The 27,913-nt window shown below is 41.1% G+C and overlaps 1 protein-coding gene across 1 annotated transcript; it reads left to right on the top strand.

The window, feature by feature from the left end:
- On the top strand, positions 1–27,248 carry LOC109899658 (synapse differentiation-inducing gene protein 1). The gene is made up of 4 exons (XM_020495085.2): positions 1–481; positions 3,109–3,781; positions 10,102–10,239; positions 25,742–27,248. Exons 2-4 carry the CDS (start codon positions 3,215–3,217, stop codon positions 25,898–25,900), a joined length of 864 nt encoding a protein of 287 aa, XP_020350674.1. The 5' UTR covers positions 1–481; positions 3,109–3,214; the 3' UTR covers positions 25,901–27,248.
- The last annotated feature ends 665 nt before the right edge of the window (positions 27,249–27,913 follow it).

Genomic DNA, 27,913 nt, shown 5'->3' with positions numbered 1-27,913 from the left:
TGTTTGGGACCTTCATCCAACACTAGACTGATAGCCTAGGTAAGGTCTGAAAGGTTTCTATTCGACATGTTCACATACAAAGCACAGTGCAGCTGCCTTCGCTTCACAAGTAAGATGATCTTCTTGTGGTATGTCTGTAGCTTGTGTTGCTTGCATGCTGCTGCATCTGTTCCCCGCTGGATTCATCCAATCTGAGCAGAAGCCAACTGCAACACCCCCATTGCAGGCACACAAAAGAAAAGTGTAATTGACTGATGTTTTTTGCTCTGCTTTTTGGAGGGTGGAAATCGGACTGTTGAGGCTTGGGTTTAACACTTTTGGGCAGATTAGGCGGAGACTCGGAGTTCTGGCTAGATGTATATGGGATAGCTTGTAGATAATTACCAGAGAAAGGGAACGAGCCATTGATAAACCCTCTGTCCACTTATGTTTCCCACGGGATCCAGCCTATTCGCCGCAGAACGCCCTTTCACCTTGGAAGGTAAGTGTGTGTGTGAATGCCTTGCCAGTCAGATCACGAACAAGTAGGTTACAGCAATGAATGATTGCACCAAGATGACACCAGCGCATAACCAAATAACACTGTCTTCGTAAATTATTCACAATTCAAATATAAGTGTAACCTACATTTGTCAATTTTATTCACGACATTGGGTTTTAAAGAATTGAGGAGAGTGCGAAGAACACAAGCAAGCCTATAAATGTTAGTTAGCCACTGGGAAAATACGTCATTTAAACGTCTAGTGTTGATTTACATTAGGTTGAGAAGTAAACTAATGTGAATTCAACAAAATGTCACTATGTCACTGGATTTAGGTTAAAGGTTGGGTGAAAAAAAGACGAAATTCCCTTATGTTGATTACTTTTTGCAAATCCAATCAGTTTTCCACGTTGATTCAACGTCATCAGATGTATTTTTGTGGTTGTTGAAATGACGTGGAAACAACGTTGATGCAACCAGTTTTTGCCCAGTTGGTATTTTCAATGATTCGTTTTTTTGGGCGATGCAGATAAATATACCAAAAGGGTAGGCTACTGGCTTTTTTGAATACATATGCTTCACAATAACATCAACGATATTGCCGCATTTCCGCGTGGGCTGTATATCATATAAGGCTGGTTTTGTTTCAAGATGAGTGATGGATGTCTGGGCCCTGACGACGGTCCGGTGCTCATTACAAACAAGGTAAACAAAGGACCTTGAATGACAGCACCATGGATAGCTCCTTCATTCACTGGAGGAGACTTCGTGGAGCTATTTTGATCCGGTGCTGACCATGTTTTAGCCTACTTCTCCATTCACATGTGTCATGTCCTACACTTGGATTAGTTTACACTCTAATTCATTCGAATGGACTAGGTTATTTTACTGAACCAGTATTGCATGCACTATGTATACTATGAAAATTCAAGGAAATTGGTCAACCCCTAGCCTGGCTATAACCCGCAAACTGAGATACTGTATATTGCTTTCATGGAAAGTTAAATTGTCGACTGGTAGGCTACCCTAACACTCATTATTTGAAAACGTTAACATTATCTGGCCTGATTGATAGCTTCAAAACATGTACTTTTCTGTATTAAAAAAAAAACGTCAATAGAGGTCATTGGACTGTATGGAAACATGATCTTCACTGTTTCCATTGTATTTTAGTGTTGCAAGGGGTACCAATTGTCACTTCATTTCACATTCTCAATTCATTGACTTCTTGTCAACAGGGAGCTATAGTCCCTTTCAAAGTGGCCCATCTAGTATCTTTTCAGAATAATGACTCCCATTATTGTCTGTATTGCAAGGCTAGTTATGTACTCCAATGGTTTCAGAGGCTCAGTGCCGAGTCAAGCCTTTAAAAGCTTGGTCTTGTGAGGGCCAATTGTGGTCATATGCTCAGAGATAGCACTGTGTTGTGACTGCCACTGAGCCAAAACGTGACCTGCTAGATATTCTCATAATGTAAATAGAGATTGCAATGTTGAACAGTTGAAGGACTCTCCCTCCAATAGGCTTCAGCTTTGACATTGGCTTTGAGCATTGAAGGTGATAGAAAGGGAACAGTGGCAGTCCATTTTAATTCCACTGGAGCCTTTAATTAGCTAATTAAAGCAAGAACATGCTTTAAAGCTGTTGGTTAACTTTCCCCGAGGCCATGAATGCAAAGCAGGTCATTGAACTCTTCAGCAAAAGATGCAAAAGCAAACAAATGAAGGCTTGAAATTAAGCCAAGGGAGTCCCAATACCTCCCACATTCAGTGAGGCGTTTAATTGGTCACAGGGTTCTGCACGGGAATCTGTTCTCACAGTCTGTGGCAATACACTCAAAAACTGCCCAGGATGTCTTGTCCATTAGAGCCTCCCCTGCAGTGGCCCGTTTCTCATCCTGCACACACAGTTTACTGCTGAACCTAGCAAAAATGGCCTTTTCATTCCAGGCCTTGGCAAGGTAGAGCATGCCGATAGATTATCAATGGCTCTGACATGAAACGTTACTGCATATGCAGGGACTACATTTGCATGGTTGAGAACCAAAATCTTGCAGGCTGAGAGAGGGATCGAGGGTGAGGCGTGTGTGCTGTGCATGTGTGTGTTTTTGTGTGTGTATGTGCTTGCAGGCATGTGTGTGTTTGACAACAAAATGTATTTGTTGGTACATACCCCACCAGATAAAAGGCAAAGTGAAATAGGTTGGGAGTTAGAAGTGCCTTAGGCAGCAACGAACACCTTGGGATTTAATGCTTGGCAGGGTTTATGTTTTGTGACTAGCAGCTGTGCCATTAAATCTTCACAGAGATGGTGGATGTTAATTGACAAAACACTCCTCTTCACTTTTTCTTAAACCCTCTACCTGGCCATGTTTCTGACTGAGCTGGATTCACCAAAATAAATCAACATGTGCAAGACTACATGAAAATAGGCAGAAAGCCCAACACTGATTTAAAAATGATTTTTTTCTCATTTGAAATACCAATTCAGTAACCTAAATAGAGGAAGTATGAACGTTTGAAAGCTTTGTCTGGGTTTATACTGCTTTTGATGAAAACAACAACAAGGCAAATTGAATACAAAATACCTTTTTATCTGCTAAACCATTTTAATATGACTTCCCACAGGAGAGTGCAGCCTGCCATCCCATGCCTTCCCCAACCCAAGGCCCCTATGAGAGAGGCCTTTAAATAGGAGGGGATTTGATCAAACAATCCAGCTCTCTAAGCCAGGATGGAGAGTGGACCAGGACAGGGAGCGGGGTCAGGCTCGAGCCAGGCTGTGGAGGCTGAGCCCCCCACACAGCGGATGACTTCTCCAATCGGGAGAGGAAGGAATGCAGGGCTGGCCTCCTGCAAGCACAACGGTCTGATCAACACCCGCAGCTTGATGGTAGAGACTAAAGAAGGGCTGGTGTCGGTGTACTCGGCCCCCCAGTACCAGGGTCACATGGTGGTCAACCTGTCCCCTCAGCAGGAGCAGAATGGTCAGGGGGTAGGCGGAGGAGGGGGACCCCCACAGCTGCTCAACCCCAGCGCTCTGCCCCAGGGCATGGACCCCCGCTTCAGGCCCAACCTGATCCTGTACTCTGAAAACATGCTGCGGGCCTGGGGGGATGGAGGAGTCGGGGATTGCTGTGAGACCACCTTCATAGAGGACTTGGCATCCGGCTCCTCTGCTGCCTCCAAGGATGGGCTGATGTTTTCCGATGGAAAGTTCCTGGAACTGTCTGTGGAGGATGCAAAGATCCAGACCCTGTCTTATGACATTGACGATGATGATGAGTTCCAAGAGCTGGAGGTAAGGCTCGGGGGCTCTGTCTTTTATCATAATACATTAGAATGTAAACATTTTAAGGGATGGCTATATGTATGAAACACATTAATGTATTTCTGTATGGTTAGAAGTTTCTATTATATGTTTCTATTATTGCATTTAGAGCCAAATACAAATGGACCAGATGGATTACAGAAGTTTTTGTCTGAAGGACGAAGATCACTTGGGTCCTTGAAGCTGTTCACAGAGAGCAACGTTTTATTCTTGACATCTGATAAATATCAGGCTTTTCATAGGCTGCCTCAGCATGAAAGAGGCTCTGTTGAGAATTCAGAGAGGCTAGAATGGAGAGAGGAGAAAGGAGATGATATGGGTGAAAGGAGACAGGGGAGGAGAGATGATAGAGGAGAACGGAGGAGATGGGAGAAGAAGAGAAATAGGAGGAAAAGGGAGAGGCAGTCTGGACCACTGGGTATCCACTGCGTCTGACTGTCTCTGCCAACTGTTCTGATTCAGGTGTAGCACAGCCCAGGCATTAACCTGCTCAGGAGGCTTCTGGACAGACCAGGCAGGAGAAGACATGTACTGTATGTGGGCTCAGATGGCTATCTTGTGGATATATTATTTCCCTATCCCTGTGTTTATGTGACCTTCAAAGACTAGTTATTTATATACTAAATGTTTGCCGGGCAACACTAAACTGTTGGTTTCTGGTATTGCCATGGTTTCTGGTGGTTGTCACTGGAGCAGTCAAGGTGAACACCCTTTTTATAGCGCATTCTTAATTTGAGTTAATAAGATCTTTATTACGGTATGTTGTAATACTTTAGAGAAAGCAACAACAAAAAAACTCCCCTTCTTCATTTGGCCCTTATTCAGTACAAAATTAGCTCAGTGGATTCTCAACGTGGGTTCTTTGAAATACACAGCAATGTAATAATGTACAGTTGAAGTCGGAAGGTTACATACACTTAGGTTGGAGTCATTAAAACTCATTTTTCAACCACTCCACAATTTCTTGTTAACAAACTTTAGTTTTGGCAAGTCGGTTAGGACATCTACTTTGTGCATGACACAAGTAATTTTTCCAACTATTGTTTACAGACAGATTATTTCACTTATAATTCACTGCATCACAATTCCAGTGGGTCAAAAGTTTACATACACTAAGTTGACTGTGCCTTTAAACAGCTTGCAAAATCCAGAAAATTATGTCATGGCTTTAGAAGGTTCTGATAGGCTAGTTGACATCATTTGAGTCAATCGGAGGTGTACCTATGGATGTATTTCAAGGCCTACCTTCAAACTCAGTGCCTCTTTGCTTGACATCATGGGAAAATCAAAAGAAATCAGCCAAGACCTCAGAAAAACATTGTAGACCTCCACAAGTCTGATTCATCCTTGGGAGCAATTTCCAAAAACCTGAAGGTACCACATTCATCTGTACAAACAATAGTACGCAAGTATAAATACCATGGGTGTAGCGTTCGTCGTCTTACTCTGATGAGGAGTAAGAGAGGTCGGACCAATTTGCAGCGTGGTATATGTCCATTTTAATAATACAAACTGAACACTATACAAATACAAAATAACAAAGTGAAAGACAGAAACAAAAACAGACACAGAAAACATTCACCCACGAAACACTGGTGTGAAAAGGCTACCTAAGTAACGACACCTGCCTCTGATTGAGAACCATACCAGGCCAAGTGCAAAATACAACATAGAAAAACAAACAGACTGCCCACCCCAACTCATGCCCTGACCATACTAAAACAAAGACAAAACAAAGGAACTAAGGTCAGAACGTGACAATAGGACCACGCAGTCATCATACCGTTCAGGAAGGAGACGCATTCTGTCTCCTAGAGATGAACGTACTTTGGTGCGAAAAGTGCAAATCAATCCCAGAACAACAGCAAAGGATCTTGTGAAGATGCTGGAAGAAAACAGGTACAAACGTATCTATATCCACAGTAAAACAAGTCCTATATCAACAAAACCTGAGAGGCCGCGCAGCAAGAAAGAAGCCACTGCTCCAAAACCGCCATAAAAGACTATGGTTTGCAACTGCACATGGAGACATGTGGTCTGATGAAACAAAAATAGAACTATTTGGCCATAATGACCATCATTATGTTTGGAGGAAAAAGGGGGTGGCTTGCAAGCTGAAGAACACCTTCTCAACCGTGAAGCACGGGGGGTGCAGCATCATGTTGTGGGGGTGCTTTGCTGCAGGAGGGACTGGTGCACTTCACAAAATAGATGGCATCGTGAGGAGAAAATTATGTGGATATATTGAAGCAACATCTCAAGACATCAGTCAGGAAGTTAAAGCTTGGTCGCAAATGGGTCTTCCAAATGGACAATGACCCCAAGCATACTTCCAAAGTTGTGGCAAAATGGCTTAAGGACAACAAAGTCAAGGTATTGTAGTGGCCATCAGAAAGGCCTGACCTCAATCCTATAGAAAATTTGTGGGCAGAACTGAAAAAGTGTGTGCGAGCAAGGAGGCCTACAAACCTGACTCAGTTACACCAGCTCTGTAAGGAGGAAATGGGCCAAAATTCACCCAACTTATTGAGGGAAGCTTGTGGAAGGCTACCCGACATGTTTGACCCAAGTTAAACCATTTAAAAGCAATGCTACTAAATACTAATCGAGTTTGTGTAAACTTCTGACCTCCTGGGAATATAATGAAAGAAACAAAATCTGAAATAAATCATTCTCTCTACTATTATTCTGACATTTTCACATTCTTAAAATAAAGTGGTGATCCTAACTGACCTAAGACAGGGAATATTTACTAGGATTAAATGTCAGGAATTGTGAAATACTGAGTTTAAATGTATTTTGCTAAGGTGTTTGTAAACATCCTACTTCAACTGTATGAGGTGCCCACAGAATAATTATTGTGGATTACTATCCTTAAAATGAATAACAAATACGGTACCGCACACTTAACATGATTCCCGTGGGTTTCTGTTATTGGACTGCCCTTCACAATGTTCTTACAGTACTTGTGGAGTGAAACATGTCTAAGCCTTCCAAATGTACATAGGCTGTCTAAGTTACTATCTAAGTCCCTTCAATTATCATATATCATTTACTGTGTACTCTGGTATTTTTCATAGAACGTTGAAGTCTGTCTCAGAATCTAGTTAATGGAGCATCTGACTCTTCTATTATGCAGCCACATTTCTGCCTCCATTACCGTCGGATTTAGGCACTGTGTCTGGAATGAGATTTGTGAATTACATTTCTTTGGCGTCTTGCTCAGGATCCATCTGAAGTTAATTAGCTAGAGTTCTGAAGAGGTGCAAGGATTTCTTGTAGTTTCCTGCTAATCCACCCTCCAGGACAAGAATGTCCTCATAATTAGGGCAATGCTTTTTTGGCTTTTTTGGGGGGGGGCACTTTGCTTTCACCAGTATTTCCAGCATGAGTCAATGAAACCAACCATGGAAGTATATTGCATTTGGTTTGATTGACTCTCCCCTTTAACTGACCCATTTTTAGCTACAATTTACAAGTCCGTTGGAAAGGATCAGCTTGAGCAAAGTGAGGTTTAGAATCACTGAACTACAAATAGTATTCTCTGACAAATGGCTTTGTGCAATTAAGGTCACAGAGGTACGCCGCCGCAGACTTAGGCGATTCCCCCACCAAACACACATGCACAACCAGACATTGATTGATTGATTGACTGGAGACAATTAAAATAACATTTCCTAGAACGTTCTACCTGCAGCAAACCCAGTGGATCATGCTGGAAATTAAGGTAAAGGCAGCTTCTTTTTTTAAAAGGCCATAAAGCATGGCCCTACAGCCTGAATTAAAAATGGATTCAATCTACACATGATACCCCATAATGAAAAAGTTGAAACATGTTTTTAGACTTTTTTTTCTCTCAAATTTCTTCAAAATGAAATACATTAAATATTTAATTTACAGAACTATTCACACCCCTGAGTCAATACATTTTAGAATCACCTTTGGCAGTGATTACAATTGTGAGTCTTTCTGGGTAAGCCTGAAAGCACTTTGAACACCTGGATTGTACAATATTTGCATATTATTATTTAAAAAATTATTCAAGCACTGTCAAGTTGGTTGTTGATCATCGCTAGACAGCCATTTTCAAATCTTGCCATTTAATAAAATAAAATAAAAATGTTACCCCCTTTTCTCCCCAATTTCGTGGTATCCAATTATTAGTAGTTACTGTCTTGTCTCATCACTACAACTCCTGTACAGACTCGGGAGAGACGAAGGTCGAAAGCGATGCTGTAACGGCGTTCGTCTGTTGAAGGAGAGTCGGACCGAAATGCAGTGTGGTGGTTACTCATGTCTTTTAATGAAGAATAGCGATACATGAAATAACTATATATATATATAAACAAAACAACAAACGGAACGCGAAAACCTATTACAGCCTATTTGGTGAAACTACACAGAGACAGGAACAATCACCCACAAACACACAATGAAACCCAGGCTACCTAAATATGGTTCCCAATCAGAGACAACGAGAATCACCTGACTCTGATTGAGAACCGCCTCAGGCAGCCAAGCCTATACTAGACACACCCCTAATCAGCCACAATCCCAATGCCTACAAAAAACACAATACGACAACACAATAAACCCATGTCACACCCTGGCCTGAACAAATAATTAAAGAAAACACAAAATACTAAGACCAAGGCGTGACAGATGCGTCCTCCGAAACACAACCCAACCAAGCCGCACTGCTTCTTAACACAGTGCACATCCAACCCGGAAGCCAGCCGCACCAATGTGTCGGAGGAAACACCGTACACCTAGCGACCTGGTTAGCAGCACTGCGCCCGGCCCGCCACAGGAGTCGCTAGTGCGCGATGATACAAGGACATCCCTACGGGCCAAACGCTCCTTAACCCGGACGACGCTAGGCCAGTTGTGCTTCGCCCCATGGACCTCCCGATCGCGGTGAGTTGTGGCCGACTGTGCCACCAGTCTCTGTGATGCAGTGCCTTAGACCACTGCACCACTCGGGAGACCACCTTGCCATATATTTTAAAGGCGATTTAGTCAAATTTAACTAGGCCACTCAGGAACATTCAATGTCATCTTGGTAAGCAACTTCAGCGTATATTTGCCTTGTTTTAGGTTATTGTCATGCTGAAGGGTGAATTTGTCTTCCAATGTCTGTTGGAAAGCAAACTGAAAAAGGCTTTCCTCTAGGATTTTGCCTGTGCTTAGAGCTATTCCATTAATTTTTATCCTAAAAAACTCCCTATTCCTTGCCGATGACAAGCATACACAATATGCAGTCACCACAATGCTTGAAAATATAAAGAGTGATGCTCAGTGAGTGATGTGTTGGATTTCCCCCAAACATAACGCTTTGTATTCAGGACATAAAGCACATTTTTTGCAGTTTTCATTTAGTGCCTTATTGCAAACAGGATGCATGTTTGGAAATATTTTTTACTCTGTACAGACTTCCTTTTCACTCTGTTATTTAGGTTAATGTTGTTGATCCATCCTCAGTTTTCTCCTGCCACAGCCATTAAACTGTTTTAAATTCACCATTGGCCTCATGGTGAAATCCCTGAGCGATTTCCTTCCACTCTGGCAACTGAGTTAGGAAGGACGCCTGTATCTTTGTATTAACTGGGTTTATTGATACACCACCAAAGCATAATTAATAACTTCACCATGCTCAAAATGATACTCAATGTCTGATGTACCAATAGCTGACCTTCTTTGAGAGGGATTGGAAAACCTCTCTAGTCTTTGTGGTTCAATCTGTGGTTCAACTTCACTGCTCGTCTGAGGGACCTTAGAGATAATTGTATGTGTGGGGCACAGAGATGAGGTAGTCATTCAAAAATAATGTTAATCCTGATTTATTATTATTATTGAAACCAGGCTGTAACACAAAAGATTTTGGAAAAGGTCAAGGGGTGTGAATACTTTCTGAAGGCACTGTGTCTAAGAGAGAGAGAGGAAGCAGAGAGAGAGCGAGAGAGAGCAAGGTGGTGGGTTGTTTTTTGCCCATCATTGTCCAGCTGGCATGGCTAGTCGTGCCCCTGTCTGGGTGAACATATGTACAGGGCCCTCCCGGTGCAAATCGACTGCTAGAGAGCCCAACTGTGCAAGCTGTCAGTGTATTTACAAACCTGTGCTGAGGTGAGGAAAACAAGGGGTCATCTGTAGTCTATAAAGACAGAAAATCATTTCAACGAAACATTAGCAAGGCCACCCTATGATGCGCTACAGTGCAGTCTTCTGTAGACCTCTCTCCTTTCTTGACATGCAGTATTCACTCAAAGTATTCACTCTTTGTGATTTCACAGAGCGAGTACTCGAGCGACTCGGAGAGTGAGGACAACTTCCTCATGATGCCACCAAGAGACCACTTGGGCCTGAGCGTCTTCTCCATGGTGTGCTGCTTCTGGCCCCTGGGGATCGCTGCCTTCTACCTGTCCCACGAGGTAAGTACTACTGTACTGTCAATGACTCTACACCACGCATGGTCACCGTAAATATCAAGACAGTCTTAGGAGAATGTGTATAACATCAGAGAATAACTAACCGAAATAAGTCAATCATTTCTAGATTTACGTTTTGTTTATTAGGACCCTCATTAGCTACTGCACATGCTGCAGCTACTCTTCCTGAGGTCCACATTAAACGTAAAAATAGATGACAAAGTACACGAACAGATAGAGACAATAACAAAAGATGTGACATTAAATTCAAACAAGAGTTATATATTAGAAAGACACCAAGAGACAACAAAAATACTATTTCACATTATTCATATATACAGTGGCTTGCGAAAGTATTTACCCCCTGGAATATTTCCTATTTTTTTGTCTTACAACCTGGAATTAAAATGGATTTTTTGGGGGGTTTGTAATCATCAAATCAAATTTATTTATATAGCCCTTCGTACATCAGCTGATATCTCAAAGTGCTGTACAGAAACCCAGCCTAAAACCCCAAACAGCAAGCAATGCAGGTGTGGAAGCACGGTATCATTTGATTTACACAACATGCCTACCACTTTGAAGATGCAAAATATTTTTTATTGTGAAACAAACAAGAAATAAGACAAAAAAACAGAAAACTTGAGCGTAAGTATTCCCCCCCCCCCTCAAGGTTAATACATTGTAGAGCCACCTTTTGCAGCAATTACAGCTGCAAGTCTCTTGGGGTATGTCTCTATAAGCTTGGCACATCTCGGTACTGGGATTTTTACCCATTCTTCAAGGCAAAACTGATCCAGCTCCTTCAAGTTGGATGGGTTCTGCTGGTGTACAGAAATCTTTATGTCATTACCATTGGATTGAGGTCTGGGCTTTGACTAGGCCATTCCAAGACATTTAAATGTTTCCCCTTAAACCACTCGAGTGTTGCTTTAGCAGTATGCTTCGGGTCATTGTCCTGCTGGAAGGTGAACCTCCATTCAAGTCTCAAATCTCCAGAAGACTGAAACAGGTTTTCCTCAAGAATTTCCCTGTATTTAGCGTCATCCATCATTCCTTAAATTTTGACCAGTTTCCCAGTCTCTGCCGATGAAAAACATCCCCACAGCATGATGCTGCCACCACCATGCTTCACTGTGGGGATGGTGTTCTCGGGGTGATGAAAGGAGTTGGGTTTGCGCCAGACATAGCGTTTTCCTTGATGGACAAAAAGCTACATTTTAGTCTCATCTGACCAGAGTACTTTCTTCCATATGTTGTGAAGTCTCATACATGCCTTTTGGCGAACACCAAATGTGTTTGCTTATGTTTTTCTTCAAGCAATGGCTTTTTTCTGGCCACTCTCCCATAAAGCCCAGCTCTGTGGAGTCTACGGCTTGAAGTGGTCCTATGGACAGATACTCCAATCTCCGCTATGGAGCTTTGCAGCTCCTTCAGAGTTATCTTTGGTCTCTTTGTTGCCTCTCTGATTAATGCCCTCCTTGCCTGGTCCGTACATTTTGGTGAGCGGCCCTCTCTTGGCAGGTTTGTTGTGGTGCCATATTCTTTCAATTTTTTAATAATGGATTCTATGGTGCTCTGTGGGATGTTCAAAGTTTTGTATATTTTTTTATAACCCAACCCCGATCTGTACTTCTCCACAACCTTGTCCCTGACCTGTTTGGAGAGCTCCTTGGTCTTCATGGTGTCGCTTGCTTGGTGGTGCCCCTTGCTTAGTGGTGTTGCAGACTCTGTGTCCTTTCAGAACATATGTATATATACTGAGATCATGTGACACTTTCATTGCACACAGGTGGCATCAATTAAACTTATTATGTGACTTCTGAAGGTAATTGGTTGCACCAGATTTGATTTAGGGGCTTCATAGCAAAGGGGGTGAATACATATGCACTCAACACTTTTTTAGAATGTATATATATATATTTTTTTTTTTCATTTCACTTCATCAATTTGGACTATTTTGTATATGTCCATCACATGAAATTCAAATAAAATTATATATTTAAATTACAGGTTGTAATGCAACAAAATAGGAAAAACGCCCGAGTAACCTCTGGAGGCAGAGCATTCCACAATGACATGGCTCTATGCCAGTGGAGGCTCCTCAGAGGAGGAAAGGGAAGACCATCCTCAGTGAATTTCATAAAAATACAAATAGTGAAACATTAAAAAAGTTATTCTTTCTAGATAAAACTATACTATATGTTTTCCAGTCACCAAATAATTGATTAAAACACACTGTTTTGCAATGAAGGTCTACAGTAGCCTCAACAACAATCTGTATGGTAGCACCATGGTGTAGCTGGAGGACAGCTAGTTTCCGTCCTCCTCTGGGTACATTGATTTCAATACAGAACTTAGGAGGCTCGTGGTTCTCATGCCCTTCCATAGACATACATAGTAATTATGACAACTTCCGGAGGACATCCTTCAACCTATCAGAGCTCTTGCCGCATGAACTGACCACCCAATGTTGTCCACCCAGTCAAAGGACCAGAGAATGAATCTAGTACTGAAAGCATAAGTTACATCTAGCTAGCACTGCAGAGCATAAAATGTGGTGAGTAACGTTACAGCTGTTTTTGGTTTGGTACCGTAAAGAAACCCATAGTGACATGCCTGGTGGGGTATGTACACTGAGTGTACAAAACGCCTGCTCTTTTCGTAACATAGACTAACCAGGTGAATCCAGGTGAAAGCCATGATACCTTATTGATGTTACTTATTAAATCCACTTCAATCAGTGTAGATGAAGGGCAGGGGGTTAAAAAATGTTAAGCCTTGAGACATGGTTTGTGTATGTGTGCCATACAGAGGGTCAATGGGCAAGACAAAATATTTAAGTGCCTTTGAACGGGGTATGGTTGTACAGTAGGTGCCAGGCGCACCGGTTTGTGTCAAGAACTGCAACCCTGCTGTGTTTTTCATGCTCAACAGTTTCCGTGTGTATCAAGAATGGTCCACCACCCAAAGGACATCCAGCCAACTTGACACAACTGTGGGGGTGCAACTCAATATTAGGAAAGTGTCCTTAATGTTTTGTACACTTAGTGCATGTCTGTTTGAAGTGTATGCAAATAGATTATACAAGTGGTTAGGCATTTTCAACACACAAATGTTTCTTAAAATCCCATATAAAAACAACATTAATTAAACTTGAGAGGAAGTTAAGAGTGGACCTGATGAAGATGGTAGGTAGTTGTTTTCCCTGTGTGTGTAACGACCTCATATATCTGTGAGCTGCTCGAAGCCTCTGGCAGAGGCCTGCTACCCACACTGCATCACTCTGGTCTGACTGCACATCACGACTCACACCTACATCTCTCTCTCATTCTCCAGCTTTAAAAACAACTCTGCTCGGTTGGCATGGGCAACACAGCCCACACTAAAATCAATTCCCTAAAATCCAACTACAAAGCCTAGCAGACGCAGAATAAAAAATGTAGCAGGCTGGATTTAAAACAACATCGCCATGGTGGGAGGTTTTGAAAAGCTTTAGGGTATTATCAAAGATAAGCTATTCAAAGCAGCCATTGAAAGATCCTGAAAGGAGCAGGACAGGAAAACATTTTGAGCCTCAGTGATTGGAAAACACATGCACAAACTCATGTTAAGTAAATCTCTTCTGATCATCTTCCTTCTTTGAGTTGTCCTCAATTGATACTGACACTTTGGGATTTAGGAAAATCAAAGGTGGTCTACAAAACATAATGAAGGAAAATGCAGCCTTGAGAAAGCAACCCACGTACACAAAATGTCGAAATCTTCACTTCATTATTTAAAAAAATACTATAGACACAATGTACTGTGTGTGCAGAATGGATAGGCACGGATATATGTGTGTTTATTGGATCTAAATAGTTAGAAGCCAGAACCTTATAATTAAGAACATTGTTAGTATTTACATTTATGTACATGTGACAATGTGATAATTGAATGGATAACCATGCATAGATCGATAATCTTAAAGCAAGGAACTGCTGCAGTACGGCTCAATTTTCTGCTACAGTCTGTATTTATGTGTACTCTAGATAAACCATGTTGTCTACCGCCCACACATACAGGGTTTCTGCCATAGCATAGGTTCTCTTTCAACACCTCCCTCAGGAGTTTGTGTTTCAGATATCAATCATCTTAACCCATTTGTTACCAAATTTTTCTCAGACATGCCACTATGCAAATCTAATGCCATTAGTAACCTTAAGGGGGATCTTCAATGCTGCAGACATGTTTTGGTACCCTTCCCCAGATCTGTGCCTAGACACAATCTTGTCTCGGAGCTCAACGGACTATTCCTTCGACCACATGGCTTGGTTCTTGCTCTGACATGCATTGTCAACTGTGGGACCTTATATAGACAGGTGTGTGCCTTCCCAAACCATGTCCAACCAATTGAATTAACCACAGGTGGAATCCAATCAAGTTGTAGAAACATCTCAAGGATGATCAATAGAAACAGGATGCACCTGAGCTCAATTTCGAGTCTCATAGCAAAGGGTCTGAATACTTATATAAATAAGGTATTTCTGTTAGATTTTTTTTTTCTAAACATTTCTAAAAACCTGTTTTCTCTTTGTCATTATGGGGCATTTTGTGTGTAGATTTATTATTTATTTAATCAATTTTAGAATAAGGCTGTAACATAACAAAATGTGGAAAATGTCAAGGGGTCTGAATACTTTACGAAGGCAGTGTACATACATCACATGCAACCCATAATAAGACAATGTAGTTAATATTACCAAGTGTATTAAAACTGGAATATCTGACTTTATAAAGCTGAAGGATAAATAGGAACATGCAACCGATTTTCTTAAAGAGACACAAGAATAATAACAAGAAAGGTCTGAGAATGGAATAAATATATTCTATACCATATCATTGTAAAATGAATGAAATCACATACAAGGCACAAAGCTTAGGTTACAAGGCAATACTGACATTAACAAAACAACGGGCATTAACAAAACATAGAAAATGCAGGCACATACTGTATGTCAACTACATTCTTTTTGCAAAGAAAATATTAAAACATTTCAACAATTTTTTAAAAGTTGTTGAATACAGACTTCTTCCTTGGAGAAATTGTGACCATTTTGAGAAATCATATGAAACTTCTGTGAATCATACTAGACACCTTAATAATGCATAATATGATACATTTGTTTAGAGGTACAACTTTAACTTCTTTAGAGCTTGTAAAGTACAAACGCTTTGTGCTCTCACTTTTGTGACCCATGGGATTAAATAGGTTAAGTGCACTCTAATCAAGATCAGGTTACTGCTTATGGGCTCGTTCTGTGAAAATGTGCCTCAATCCTACTCTCAAAGCAAAGCAGACCAGAAAGCAACTTCTGTGTCAATGGTAGGACGTCAGTAAGAGCTGTGTTTTGAGTATTGCACTTTGGTTACAGGCCGTAGCCATTTTAATTGGTTGCCTTTACCTTTTGTACTGCTCAACACTCCAATTCATTTCCTCCTTTGAGGAGGAACAAAGCAATCAATACACAGCTCTTTGGGGCGACAGCGTGTAGGAAAAAAAGCTTTAACCACAACCAATCTAGATTTCATGGGTGAGATTGCAGGGGACCCCCCACCCCCTAAACCAATCTGTCAGAATGACTTTGATTTTAGCAACTCATTTCTGCACATTGTTAGCTGCAGTTATTGTACTGAAAGAGATACAGGACATCATCATCATGATCGTTGTCGTCTTGTCTTTCTTCCGCCCGTTCTTCATCATTATTGCATTGGTACCCCTGATAGTTTTTACGTCTTACGTGGTAAGGATGCCATTTTCTGAGAGCAGTTAAGTGTTACTACTATATGTTATTATATCGATCAACAGCTCCCAGCATCCTTACTCCTTACTCTTATGTTACTGTCTCAAACTCAAAGGACATGCATGGATTGGCTTTTATCGAAGTGGAAACTCCCAGACTGATTCAGACTGAATCTAAGGTCATTATGCCGAAACATAAGCCGGTTTGTATGTCCCTTCAATCTATACTCCAATCAATACATACAGAGTGACCATTTTTCTTTATTTTCCTGAATATTCACCCGTTGAAGTTTCCTGGGGTTAGGAATGTTTTTGGGGGATTTTCGAGTCCCTCAGTCAAGCTCCGGATTCCCTTTTTTTCCGATCAAGCTGGGCTGAGGCGTGTTTTGGTACAATTTCTTTCCACTTTCACTATTATGACACCAACAGTGAAACAGTTGATGATGACTATGTCCCTCTGACTCATCTGGCAGAGTGGAAGAGCTCTGGTCATCATGCATATTGCAACCACCACCACACTACTTCCCATCTGTTCTAAGGCTTAGGAGGAACTATCAGAGAGGGTAGATTGTGAAATACATATTCAAGCAAGGGTTGGTCTCTTCTATAGATGTGCACCAATCCAAGAGCAACCTGGTGGAGAACAAGGGCCAATCTGTCCATTTATGTCTCTAGTTAATATGACCGGCTGAGAGCGTTGTTATTGTAATTGCCACCTTCTACTGCCTGACGTGCCTGCCTGGTTGCCAAAATTGCTTGTGCATTAGCAAACTCTTCAGACTTCTTTTTGTCAAACCAATCAAACCATGCTAAAGTACAAACAACTCTGCAACCAGGCTAACTAAAAGCCATTACACAGAGCATAAATCAGAACTGCATGCTCCATTGATCCACAGAGAAATAGTGCTGTGTAAATGGACATGCATAACTCTTTGAATATTTAAAGTGCTTTGCTTTGAGGGTATTTCCCTGGTTTGAATAAGCCTTAAGGTTTTTATTTACTTTCTCCAGGGAAATATATAACTCTGGTTTACTAATGAAAGTGTTGTTTTCATGAGGATCCCTCTCTCGGCCCTCACCATCATTCTAGTGACACATTACATGGTTGGACCCAGACAGTTTTAATCAACAGCTGTCGCTGATATATTGCAACTGTGTATCGACAAGACCAAATTGGTGCATGGTGTTGCCTCTTTCTACCCAGCAAGAGCAAACAACATGTGTGTCCACGACTATTATCACATAACCCACTTCAATCGCTGTGGTTAAATGGACAGCTTCATCTTTATGCATGTGCCCATTTACCGGCTCACAAATTCATTAAGCTGGGGGCGCACTGGCCAAATACAGATTGAACGGCCTGAACACAAGAGCCCAGAATGAGATCTGCTGGTCATTTAGCTGCTGTATAAGAATAAGTAACACCTCATTTAGTTTTGGTTGAGACAGGTATCGTGCCTCTCCACAGGATTACCATTGTCAAAGCCACAGACACAAACAAATAGGAATAGTATTTTACTATTACCTGTACCTCTCAAACATTTCTTCTGTTATTGGCGGATGATTGTGATTTGAGTCATTGTGTTGTGCCAAGGATTATTGTATTGGAATTGTTATTTATCTATTTTCCTGAGCATACCAGGTCATTGTTATTCTCTGAATAAGGTGTTTGTGTATACAAATGGTGTGATGGAAAAACACATTATGTGCAGCTGAATAATTCCCCAGTTTTTTTTTGTCGCCGTGAGATATTAATACTGTAGATCTTATTTTAATTAAGCTCCATACTATCACATGGGCAAAGTTGAATAGGTCGCGTCTCCCTAGAGAGGTCTCTCACTGTTTCCGATACCAAACTGCAACTATCTGTTTTAGTAAACCAGTGTGCATAATCTGATTCACTGCTTTTAGAGTTTACTCCATACAAATGGAGTAAGCTTTTTCTATAATATTTTGGCTAGAGAGAGTGTGAGAGTGGGCCTTGTATGGAATAAGCTGGGAACAAATACCTTTCCTGGGCGATGATGGTGATGATCCACAAAGAACAGATTCTTTATTTACTGTATACCATGGATGGGCTTGTATGTCCTTTCCTCTTATCCACAATGACCTACTTCTCTATACTTTCACGTAGTGTATACAGTATATTTATGTCCCTGTGGATAATAGTGTAGGAGTACTGTATTTAAGTTTGTTTTTGAAATGCAATTTTTTTTTTTTTAAGGAAACACCTTCAGATCACAAGGGTAGAAGATAATTGTGTAATATGTTTGTAAAAAAAAAAAAAAAACATTCATCCCCAGTCGCAAAATTATGATGCGGTTTCTCTTCCTCTCCTTCTCCGTACTGCATCTGAAGAACTGCAGTTGCTCCGTGGTTCATTCCTTTTTGCTTTGATTTGATTTGAACTCATTATGCTGACTTGAATTGAACGAGTAATTACAAAAGAACTGTTTCTCGCCTGCGCAAAACAATAGGATTGTTAATCGTATTTGCATACTTAGTATGCTCGTTCAATTTATGGAGGGCTGGGTGGAAAATGGGACTGTGTCTGTAAGATTTTCCCAAGACTCAACAACACCCTGTGTGGCATCCTCTAGTTCAAACAGATGATAGTTAGAATGATGAGACACAAACTGGGAGCACTGTGGCTCATTTTCATGCATTTGTCAGTCATCTGAAACAGTCTGTATTTTTGAAGGTCTCCTGAGAGTTACTGAGGAATCTTGATCTCACTGTCTTATACTTTAAACAACAACATCGAAGCCATTCTATAGAGATGTCTCTCATACTGTATATTCATAAACAGTCATTTTCAGGCCCAACTGAATGTTTCATTGTCAATTCATTACAATTCGGTCGACTGCAGCCAAAACAACCATGTCCTACTGACCTTTCTAAGCATGCAGAAATGACTCGTCTTTTGTTTCAAATACTGTATGTAACATCATAGACATAACAACACAGATCAATTGTTAACAAAGGCTATTAACATCGCATAGCTCTGCGAATGGTTAAACTGTGCAAGTGTCCTCACTATGTGATGAAGACAGATGGGCTCCCGAGTGGCGCAGTGGTCGAAGGTACTGCATCTCAGTGCTAGAGGTGTCACTACAGACCCTGGTTCGATTCCAGGCTGTATCACAACCGGCCGTGATTGGGAGTTCCATAGGGCAGCGCACAATTGGCCCAGCGTTGTCCGGGTTAGTGTTTGGCCGGGGTAGGCTCATTGTAGGCTCATTGTCATTGTAAATAAGAATTTGTTCTTAACTGACTTGCCTAGTTAAATAAAGGTTAAATATATTTTTTTTTTAAAGGTAGTGAAGGTCAATTTTTGTGTCTATGCCCGGCTTCCCCTCCCCCTGGGGGAATGTATGTTACATCAAACACAGAGAGTAATCAAAAAAACTTCAGATTTTAGAAGTCACTGGGGCAGCGGGGCAGAATGCTACCTGATACTGGGGTCAAGGCCCACATCTTTCAGCTCGATGCACACTAAATCTGTAACATGGCCTGCAGTTACTCTGCTCAGGTCTGCTATTGATCTTTAAGGTCTCTGTGGAGGCTTATATTTTGGAGGATGGTGGGGGCAGTGGGTGGCAGTTCTCTTTTTTTGTTTAAATAATACCATCAAGCCCAGATTAACCATGGATTAGGGATCCCCACGTAGGAGATAATAATCAGCCTTTGGACCTCATGGTAGCATTGTTTGGAGTTGGACAGAGAATGTGTGTGTGTTAGGGGTGGGTTGTCCGCCCAGACACTGTAAATGTAATCTATTATATTAGAGAATACATTTGACCTCTCAATACAAAGCAGCAGCAAAAGCAGAAAATCATTATTTAAATTAACTTAATCCTTTGCTTCCATGAACAATGCTTTTTGACTAATTGGAGAAATCATCATGCTTCATTTAAAAAAAAAGATTACCTCGTTTTGTATATCTCCTTATCTGTAATGAGTACTAGGTTTAAGCTCATATTACCAATGTTTAATTTCACAAAGTAGGAGGCTTTTCAATCGATCTGAAAATGAAGTGTTTAATACGTTGCATGTTATTAGTCTTCTTCCTGGTCTGTCTTGTAAGTGCCTCTTTAGTATATTTGTCAGTCAGAAATGTGGGCAAGAAAGTGAATCTTCTATAAAACCTGTTACGGTTTGGAGTATCATTAAGTTCACAAGAGCTAGGGTTAGTCTTGATGATATAGTGAGCAATTAGGTAATGTCCTAAATGATTCAAGCACATTTGAACCGTGGTTCACTCATGTTTTTGAACATACTGTACTTAGCCTTTCACGAAAGCTTATAACTGAGGCTGCAGTTTGTGAATCCAGACGATGTGTGTGGCTAAACCACATTCTCTGTTCCTCAGGTCTGGACATGGCTGAGGTAGCTATATGTCAGTAATATATAAATGGATCACAGAACAGGAGAAACAACTTGCTGCCATGCTGCCTGGGCTCAATGACTGAAATATATGTCCTGACAAAAAGCATTACATAAATCCTTTTGAATTGAGTTTGTATTGCAGGGCCATGGGGGAAAGTGTGTGGAGGAGCCTTATGTTATTCTGCTATCCAAGAATAGCAAAGCACCCTTTCCTGGCTTAAACAGCCAACCAATCAGCCTGTTACCAACCCTAAATAAATTTTTGGAAAAAATGGTGTTTGACCAGATACAATGCTATTTCACAGTAAACAAATTTAACATCAGATTTTCAGCACCCTTATAGGGAAGCGCATTCAACATGGACGGTACTTACACAAATAACTGATGATTGGCTGGGAGAAATTGATAATAAAAAGATTGTGGGAGCTGTTTTGTTAGACTTCAGTGCAGCTTTTCACATTATCGATCATAATCTGGTGCTGGAAAATGTATGTGTTAGGGCACATTGCCTGTTATATTGTGGATTGAGAGTTACCTGTCTAACAGAATAGAGAGTGTTCTTTAATAGAAGGCTCTACAACATAATCCAGGTAGAATCCGGCATTCCCCAGGGCAGCTATCTAGACCGCTTACTTTTTAAAATCTTTACTAATGACCTGCCACTGGCTCTGAGTAAAGCCTGTGTTTCTATGTATGCTGACTATATACGTCAGATACCACAGCAAGTGAAATCACTGCAACGCATAACAAAGAGCTGCAGTCAGTTTCAGAATGGGCGGCAAGAAATAAGTTAGCCATAAATATTTTTTTAAATAAAAGCATTGTATTCAGTCACTAAACCCTAAACCTCAACTACATTTTGTAATGAATATTGTGGAAATTGAGCAAGGAGACTAAACTGCTTGGAGTAACCCAGTATTGTACACGGAGAGCTAATATCAGTATGTCAATCTCTCCTGGCTCAAAGTAGAGGAGAGATTGACTTCATCACTACTTGTATTTGTGAGTAGTTTTGACATGTTGAATGTACCGTGCTGTCTGTTTAAACTACTAGCACACAGCTCAGACACCCATGCATACCCCACACAACATGCCACCAGAGGTCTCTTCTCAAGTCCAGAACAGACTATGGGAGGCACACAGTACTCCATAGAGCCATTACTACATGGAACTCTATTTCACATCAAGTAACTCATGCATGCAGTAAAATCTGATTTAAAATAAAACTATAAAAAATACACCTTATGGAACAGCGGGGACTGTGAAGAGACACACACACAGGCACAGACACACGCATACACACACGCACGCACGCACGCACACACACACACACACACATAATAACATACGCACTATACACACACATACATACAGATTTTGTGTTGTAGATATGTATTAGTAGAGTAGTGGTCTGAGGACACACACTTAATGTGTAGTGAAATCTGTTGCGAAATGTAATGTCATGTTTTTAATTCTATATACACTACATTACCAAAAGTATGTGGACAACTGCTCGTTGAATATCTCATTCCAAAATCATGGGCATTAATATGGAATTGGTCCCCCATTTGCTGCTATAACAGCTTCAACTCTTCTGGGAAGGCTTTCCACTAGATGTTGGAACATTGCTGCAGGGACCTGCTTCCATTCAGCCACAAGAGCATTAGTGAGGTCAGGCACTGATGTTGGGCGATTAGGCTAAATTGGAATTACAATTCATCCCAAAGGTGTTTGATGAGGTCAGGGCTGTTGTTGAGGTCAGGGCTCTGTGCAGGCCAGTCAAATTCTTCCACACCGAACTCAACAAACCATTTCTGTATGGAACTCGCTTTGTGCACAAGGGCATTGTCATGCTGAAACAGGAAACGGCCTTGCCAAAATTGTTGCTACAAGGTTGGAAGCACAGAATCATCTAGAATGTCATTGTGTGCTGTAACGTTAAGATTTCCCTTCAGGCGCATGAATGATCAGTTCCTGAAGGAAATTTCAGAACGGCGCAAAGTTCTCTACCCACTCTTCAAAGTGATAGAAACGTGTAGCTCTCGTAGTTGATAAACTGTACATTGATAACCAACTGTTCTGAGACACCAAGACTACTCCATGGCTATTCTCGATAATAGTTCCCATAGAGGAGTCGAATACTATCCATGGTAGGGATTGTTATAAAAACAGGAAAACAATAAAATACAACAATTGATAAAGAAATAAACTACAAATACACTATACCATTCAAGATAGAGAATGTTGTAAAATAATATTTATAAATGGATAAAAGACAGCATTAGACGAAAGGACAATTATTGAAATAATACATCTTAAAATATAAGGAACTGGAACTCAAAAGCCCGAAATTAGGTAGGAATCAACATGGTAGAGATAAAAACAGAGGACATAGAAGGAACAGTATGTGGGTATGTGCGGGTGTATATGTGGGGGGAGTGTTGTTGTGATGGAAGATGGGGTGTGTGTTTTTGTGAGTGAGAAAGTGTGGTGAGTTGAGTGAAAAAGGAAAATGGAGCCCATGTGTGTCTGCGAGCAGAAGTTGTGACAGAGAGAGTTTTCAATCTTGTGCAGATATGGGATACACAGTAAATGTTTTAATAAATTACAAATATAGTATATTTATTTATTGTCCTATCATGATGGAACGGTCCCCAACCCTATACCTAGACACCCACCTGAGCGACCCACAGACTAAGGAGAAGTCCTCATCTGTTTTATAGGCCTACTGCAAGTAGCCTATACGCAGCCAAGGCAGAAAGATGATGCGGTCAGAGACCCACTAAGCAGCACCGCCCCTCAAGATCTGAGCCTGCCTGGCAGGGTTGGTCCAACAAAGCCAAAGCCCCGGGTGGGTGAGCATAATATACAAGGAATTTGCTAATGAGAACTTTTATGACCTTGTTCCTAGCCGGTGGGAATTCTGGTGGAGACTATCAACCAGGTAGTGGCAGTGCTGGCAACACTAGCTGCAGTAACTCATGGAGAGGGGGTCACACTCGGACAATCAGATAGGGGGCAAAGGATTGTGACCCTGGCGGCACAAAATAATCAAAAGGTCTGACTGCTCAGAGATGCTTGGGAAAATGGTCACAACGGGGTACCAGCGTGAACAGTGGGGCAAAAAAGTATTTAGTCAGCCACCAATTGTGCAAGTTCTCCCACTTATTAAAAAGATGAGAGGCCTGTAATTTTCATCATAGGTACACTTCAACTATGACAGACAAAATGAGAAAAAAATCCTGAAAATCACATTGTAGGATTTTTAATGAATTTATTTGCAAATTATGGTGGAAAATAAGTATTGGCAGTGTGGTCTGTGGGAATTTCAGTACTTCAGTGTAATGTTTCCTTATGGTTCTATTTAAATTAAAGTTCTCAAATTGTACAGAGAATGTTAAGAAAACATTCCATAAAAACCACAAGCAAACTTTAGTAAAATTCAGAGAACGTTCTAAGAACATTATTTAAAAACATACATTCGGTTTTCAGCATCAAGAAAACTCTATACTCTATCTGTGATATTAATACGTTCTTGTTTCCTTTGGAATTTCATCTGTTCGAATAGACTAAAATGAGCAGCTTTGTATGAGTTTGGAAAAACAGCTCCATCCTGGTGATGCATTGGACTAATTCCATGGCTAGAGATCAAAGTATCATAGGTTTGAATCTCACTGACGCTGTGCCACAAAAGTAAATACATGTGTTTGCATGTTTAATGCTAAAGCAAATTAATTTACATGTGTCCTATCTGTGCTTGGAGTTCAAAACAGTTAACCAAAACTAAGCTAGTAGTGTTCTCAGAAAGTTATTTAATTTCCGTTCTCAGAACATGAATAAAACTTTCAAGGAATCATGGTAAAACATTATCAGAACCTCCCTGCAACCTAAAAAACAGACTAAATGTTCTCAGAACGTTTAAAAAACATTACGTTTTACCAGTCAGGACACTTATGGCGTCGTTGTTTTTGGGAAACCAAAAACGTACGTTCCCACAACTTCCAAGGAACCATTTTCACTTCCTCTGACTCACTCTTTTCCTGCAGCAGCAGAGGAGGTTTGTTTCTTCAGTGAGAAGCAGTTTTCTACTGCACTGTATATGAACAAAGATATTGCAAGCTTCATAAGGGTTGTAGATTTCCCTAAAAAGAATTAGAAATTAATCTAATATCTCCACTCAGAATGATATAATTAGGCAAATTCTTAGTACCGTTAAATTGGAAAGGTATTTGAGAAGGAACGAAACATTTGACAGACAACAGCGGTAGAGACAGTAGTTGTGGTGGAAGTTCTTGTAAAAAAAAATGTAATTAGGGCTCTATTCGATCCGCATCGCAGAAGTTCAGCATTACAGCGTGATTGAAATTTAAAAGCGATGTTTCTGCTTCAGCGGAGACTGCATTCACGGTAAACACTCCATATTTCGGCTCAATTGGAAATTGCTTTTACTTTTCAATCGCAGAATCTGTAACGCTTTATAGATGGAATAGAGCCCTTCGTTATTTCGCTGTTACATTGTGTTCACTGTACATAAAAATATGAGTCTCCATTTATGCACCTGTCTGAATATAAAAAATAACAAGATTAAAACATCACAATCCTCTCATCTCCTGTCTTCACCCTCCAGTGACCACAGAACAGTTCTTTGAAACCTTGGGCCATGCACCGGTGGGGTAATCAGCTTTCAGCCCCTACCCACCTCGTGATGAACTTCGTCTGGAATCTTTAAATAAGGACTGGTTCATTCATAAATGTCTTTGAGTTCAAATGTCCACAATTAACAATGTTAGAGAGAGCCTGTCTGGAGACAATCTTTTGATGGCCACCCATAATGCTGAAGATAAAAGATCAAGGTCTGCTTGCTAACAATCCAACTCCCCCTCTCCTTTACATAATACATCAGAATGATCCTCAGCAAGGTAATAAGGGCGAATAGTTCACAGAGAAGTGTGTCAGGGAAGATATGTACAGTGTAGATGAAATGATAAGGAATACCTCTAGGTTGTTGAGACAGAAATGTATTAATCAGAATATCCCTTGTTAATCTTGGTAACATCTTGTGCACTTCAAAAGGCTACATGCCCTATTGGTGGGTTGAGTCACAGGTGATTTCATTATTATCCTTTGTGTGTTGCCATGTTTTGCTGAGAGACCCCACAAGATCCCCCAGACATCTCACTGGAAAATGGCCAATCTACTGTTTCATTTCCTCCTATTAATTGAGTAATTCTGTCTGTCTATCTCTCCCCGCCTTGCCTCTCTGTCTCCCCTCTCTCTGTCTCTCTCTCTCTCTCTCTCTCTCTCTCTCTCTCTCTCTCTCTCTCTCTCTCTCAGACGAACAAGGCAGTATCTAAGGGGGACTTCCACTTGGCCAGCTCCAGCTCCAGACGTGCCCTCTTCCTGGCTGTGCTGTCAATCACCATCGGGACAGGCATATATGTGGGCCTGGCTGTAGCACTCATCGCATACCTCTCCAAGAACCACCACTTGTAGCCTTGCCCTGGCCCCACCCCCTGCACTACAGGACTGATTGCGCTGGGGGAGTGGTTCACTTGGGGGCAGTTTAACAATGGAATTTAGGCCTGCAAACTATGGGACTATCAGGATGAACAGAACCTGGCCATATGGTTGACTCAATTCATGGGATGTAACATAAGAGGGTTATGATATGGAAAATAGTCTTGTAATGGTCAAGTCATTCTCTCATTTTGACAAAGAAAAACTGGAAACTCTTAGTCGTTCCATACGCAACTGAATATTTTGTTCTTCAGATGTCTAAAATTGGTGTGTGAGTTTTACCAAGGCAAGACACATCCTTTGAGAGGTCAGACCAACCTGCACTAAATATTACCTGTACCAAGGGCATAGTGTTCGTTTACGGGGCATGCTCTCTGCTCTGTTAACAGTTAGTTGTGGAGTGGGCTGCTTTATGTTCAGCTACATTTACCACACTTATCAGTCACATTTGGCAGCTCCTGTCGAGTATAAAGAGGGTGGATAAAAGTGCTTTTAAAGCTGTCACTCATCCATACATTCAACCTGTACACATGTATTCTACATCACATTGAATTGATCTGTGGAAGTCGCATAGTAGACACTGCAGCTCACTTATTAAGTAAGGTGATGGTCTATATACTGCACTCTAATACAGTATCTTGGTGGTCCTATTATCTCAAGGGAGAACTGATGTGTCCTCACGGCACAATATTTTTTAACACATGCCACACACCTGAAATGTGGAGCTTTGTTGTAAACCCTACGACAACATGCTTTTGTGTTTCGTCAGGGAGATCAAGTGCACAGGCTTGCAGCTCTCTGACAGAACCTGCTTACACAGAGATACCTCCATGTTGATAGGCACAAATCACTAAGGAAGAGAAAGCAGACGAGTCTTTGGAGGCAGAAGCCATGCTGTAAATACCTCGATACATGCCTAACTGCAATGTATGGGTGGCACGTAGCCTAGCAGTTAAGAGCGTTGGGGCGGTAACCAAAAAGGTTGCTGGTTCGAATCCCCGAGACGACTAGGTGGGAAAATCTGTCTATGTGCCCTTGAGCAAGGCACTTCACCCTAATTGCTCCAGAATTGCCATCAATAATGGCTGATCTCTGGCTGTGACCCCACTTTCCGAGGGTGTCTCAGGGGGAGTGAGTTATGCAAAAAACACATTTCCAATTCACACATATGTATAATACACACTTGTACATGTGTGAAGTAGGACAAATGTAATTATTATTATGTCAAAACTGTCAATTTTGGGGGGAAACTCATTGGACTCAGTGTTTGACATAAAAGTGCTTGCAAATTAAATGTATTTCCATTAAAATGGCTGATTTCACAGTCTGACTTGGGTTAGTTCAGCTGCTAAAATTATAGTTTTTTTCCTTCATGCACACAGTATTACCACATTAAGTAATATAGTCTTGCAGGTTAGGCTATTTTGTTGCATATACTGTACAGTATAAAATACTTTAAAAAAAATATGTGTGCAATGTAAAGGCTTCTAACAAACCAAAATATTACTTGAACACACTAAAAGATTACTGAGTGTTTATTGAGGTCAATATAGACCTACATTATGGACCCTGCTCAAGCATCAGGTTTCTCCACTCACTCCCCTAACTCCCTATCCTCTCCTCCACTGCACACACACTATTGCAACTCTATTACACCCAGCCTTGCACCCAGGAATGACTAATCACCTGCACGCACTGTGCATATTTCATGGCAGCAGAAACATCTCACTGCCTGTCAGAAATATTAGCTTGCCAGGCGCCCAGATGATTTATACATTTTACATGACATTGCGGGCACCTTAATTGCTCCAACCCTTCTTCTTCTGTCCCTCCTATATGATATGAGAGTGTGGGATTGGGTGATTGGAGGTTTGGTGAGTGGGACCCTGTGGACACGATCAGAGGGAGGCCGGGTTTCTCTCTAATTAATGAAAACGTAATTCAGCTCAGAGCGGATGTTCCGCTGCCTGTAATTAACGCGTCTCTATG

Source organism: Oncorhynchus kisutch, linkage group LG11 (genome assembly GCF_002021735.2).
Source record: "Oncorhynchus kisutch isolate 150728-3 linkage group LG11, Okis_V2, whole genome shotgun sequence".
NCBI lineage: Eukaryota > Metazoa > Chordata > Actinopteri > Salmoniformes > Salmonidae > Oncorhynchus > Oncorhynchus kisutch.
Note: the sequence above shows the minus strand (reverse complement) of the source record. Positions and strands in the feature narration are given on the sequence as shown.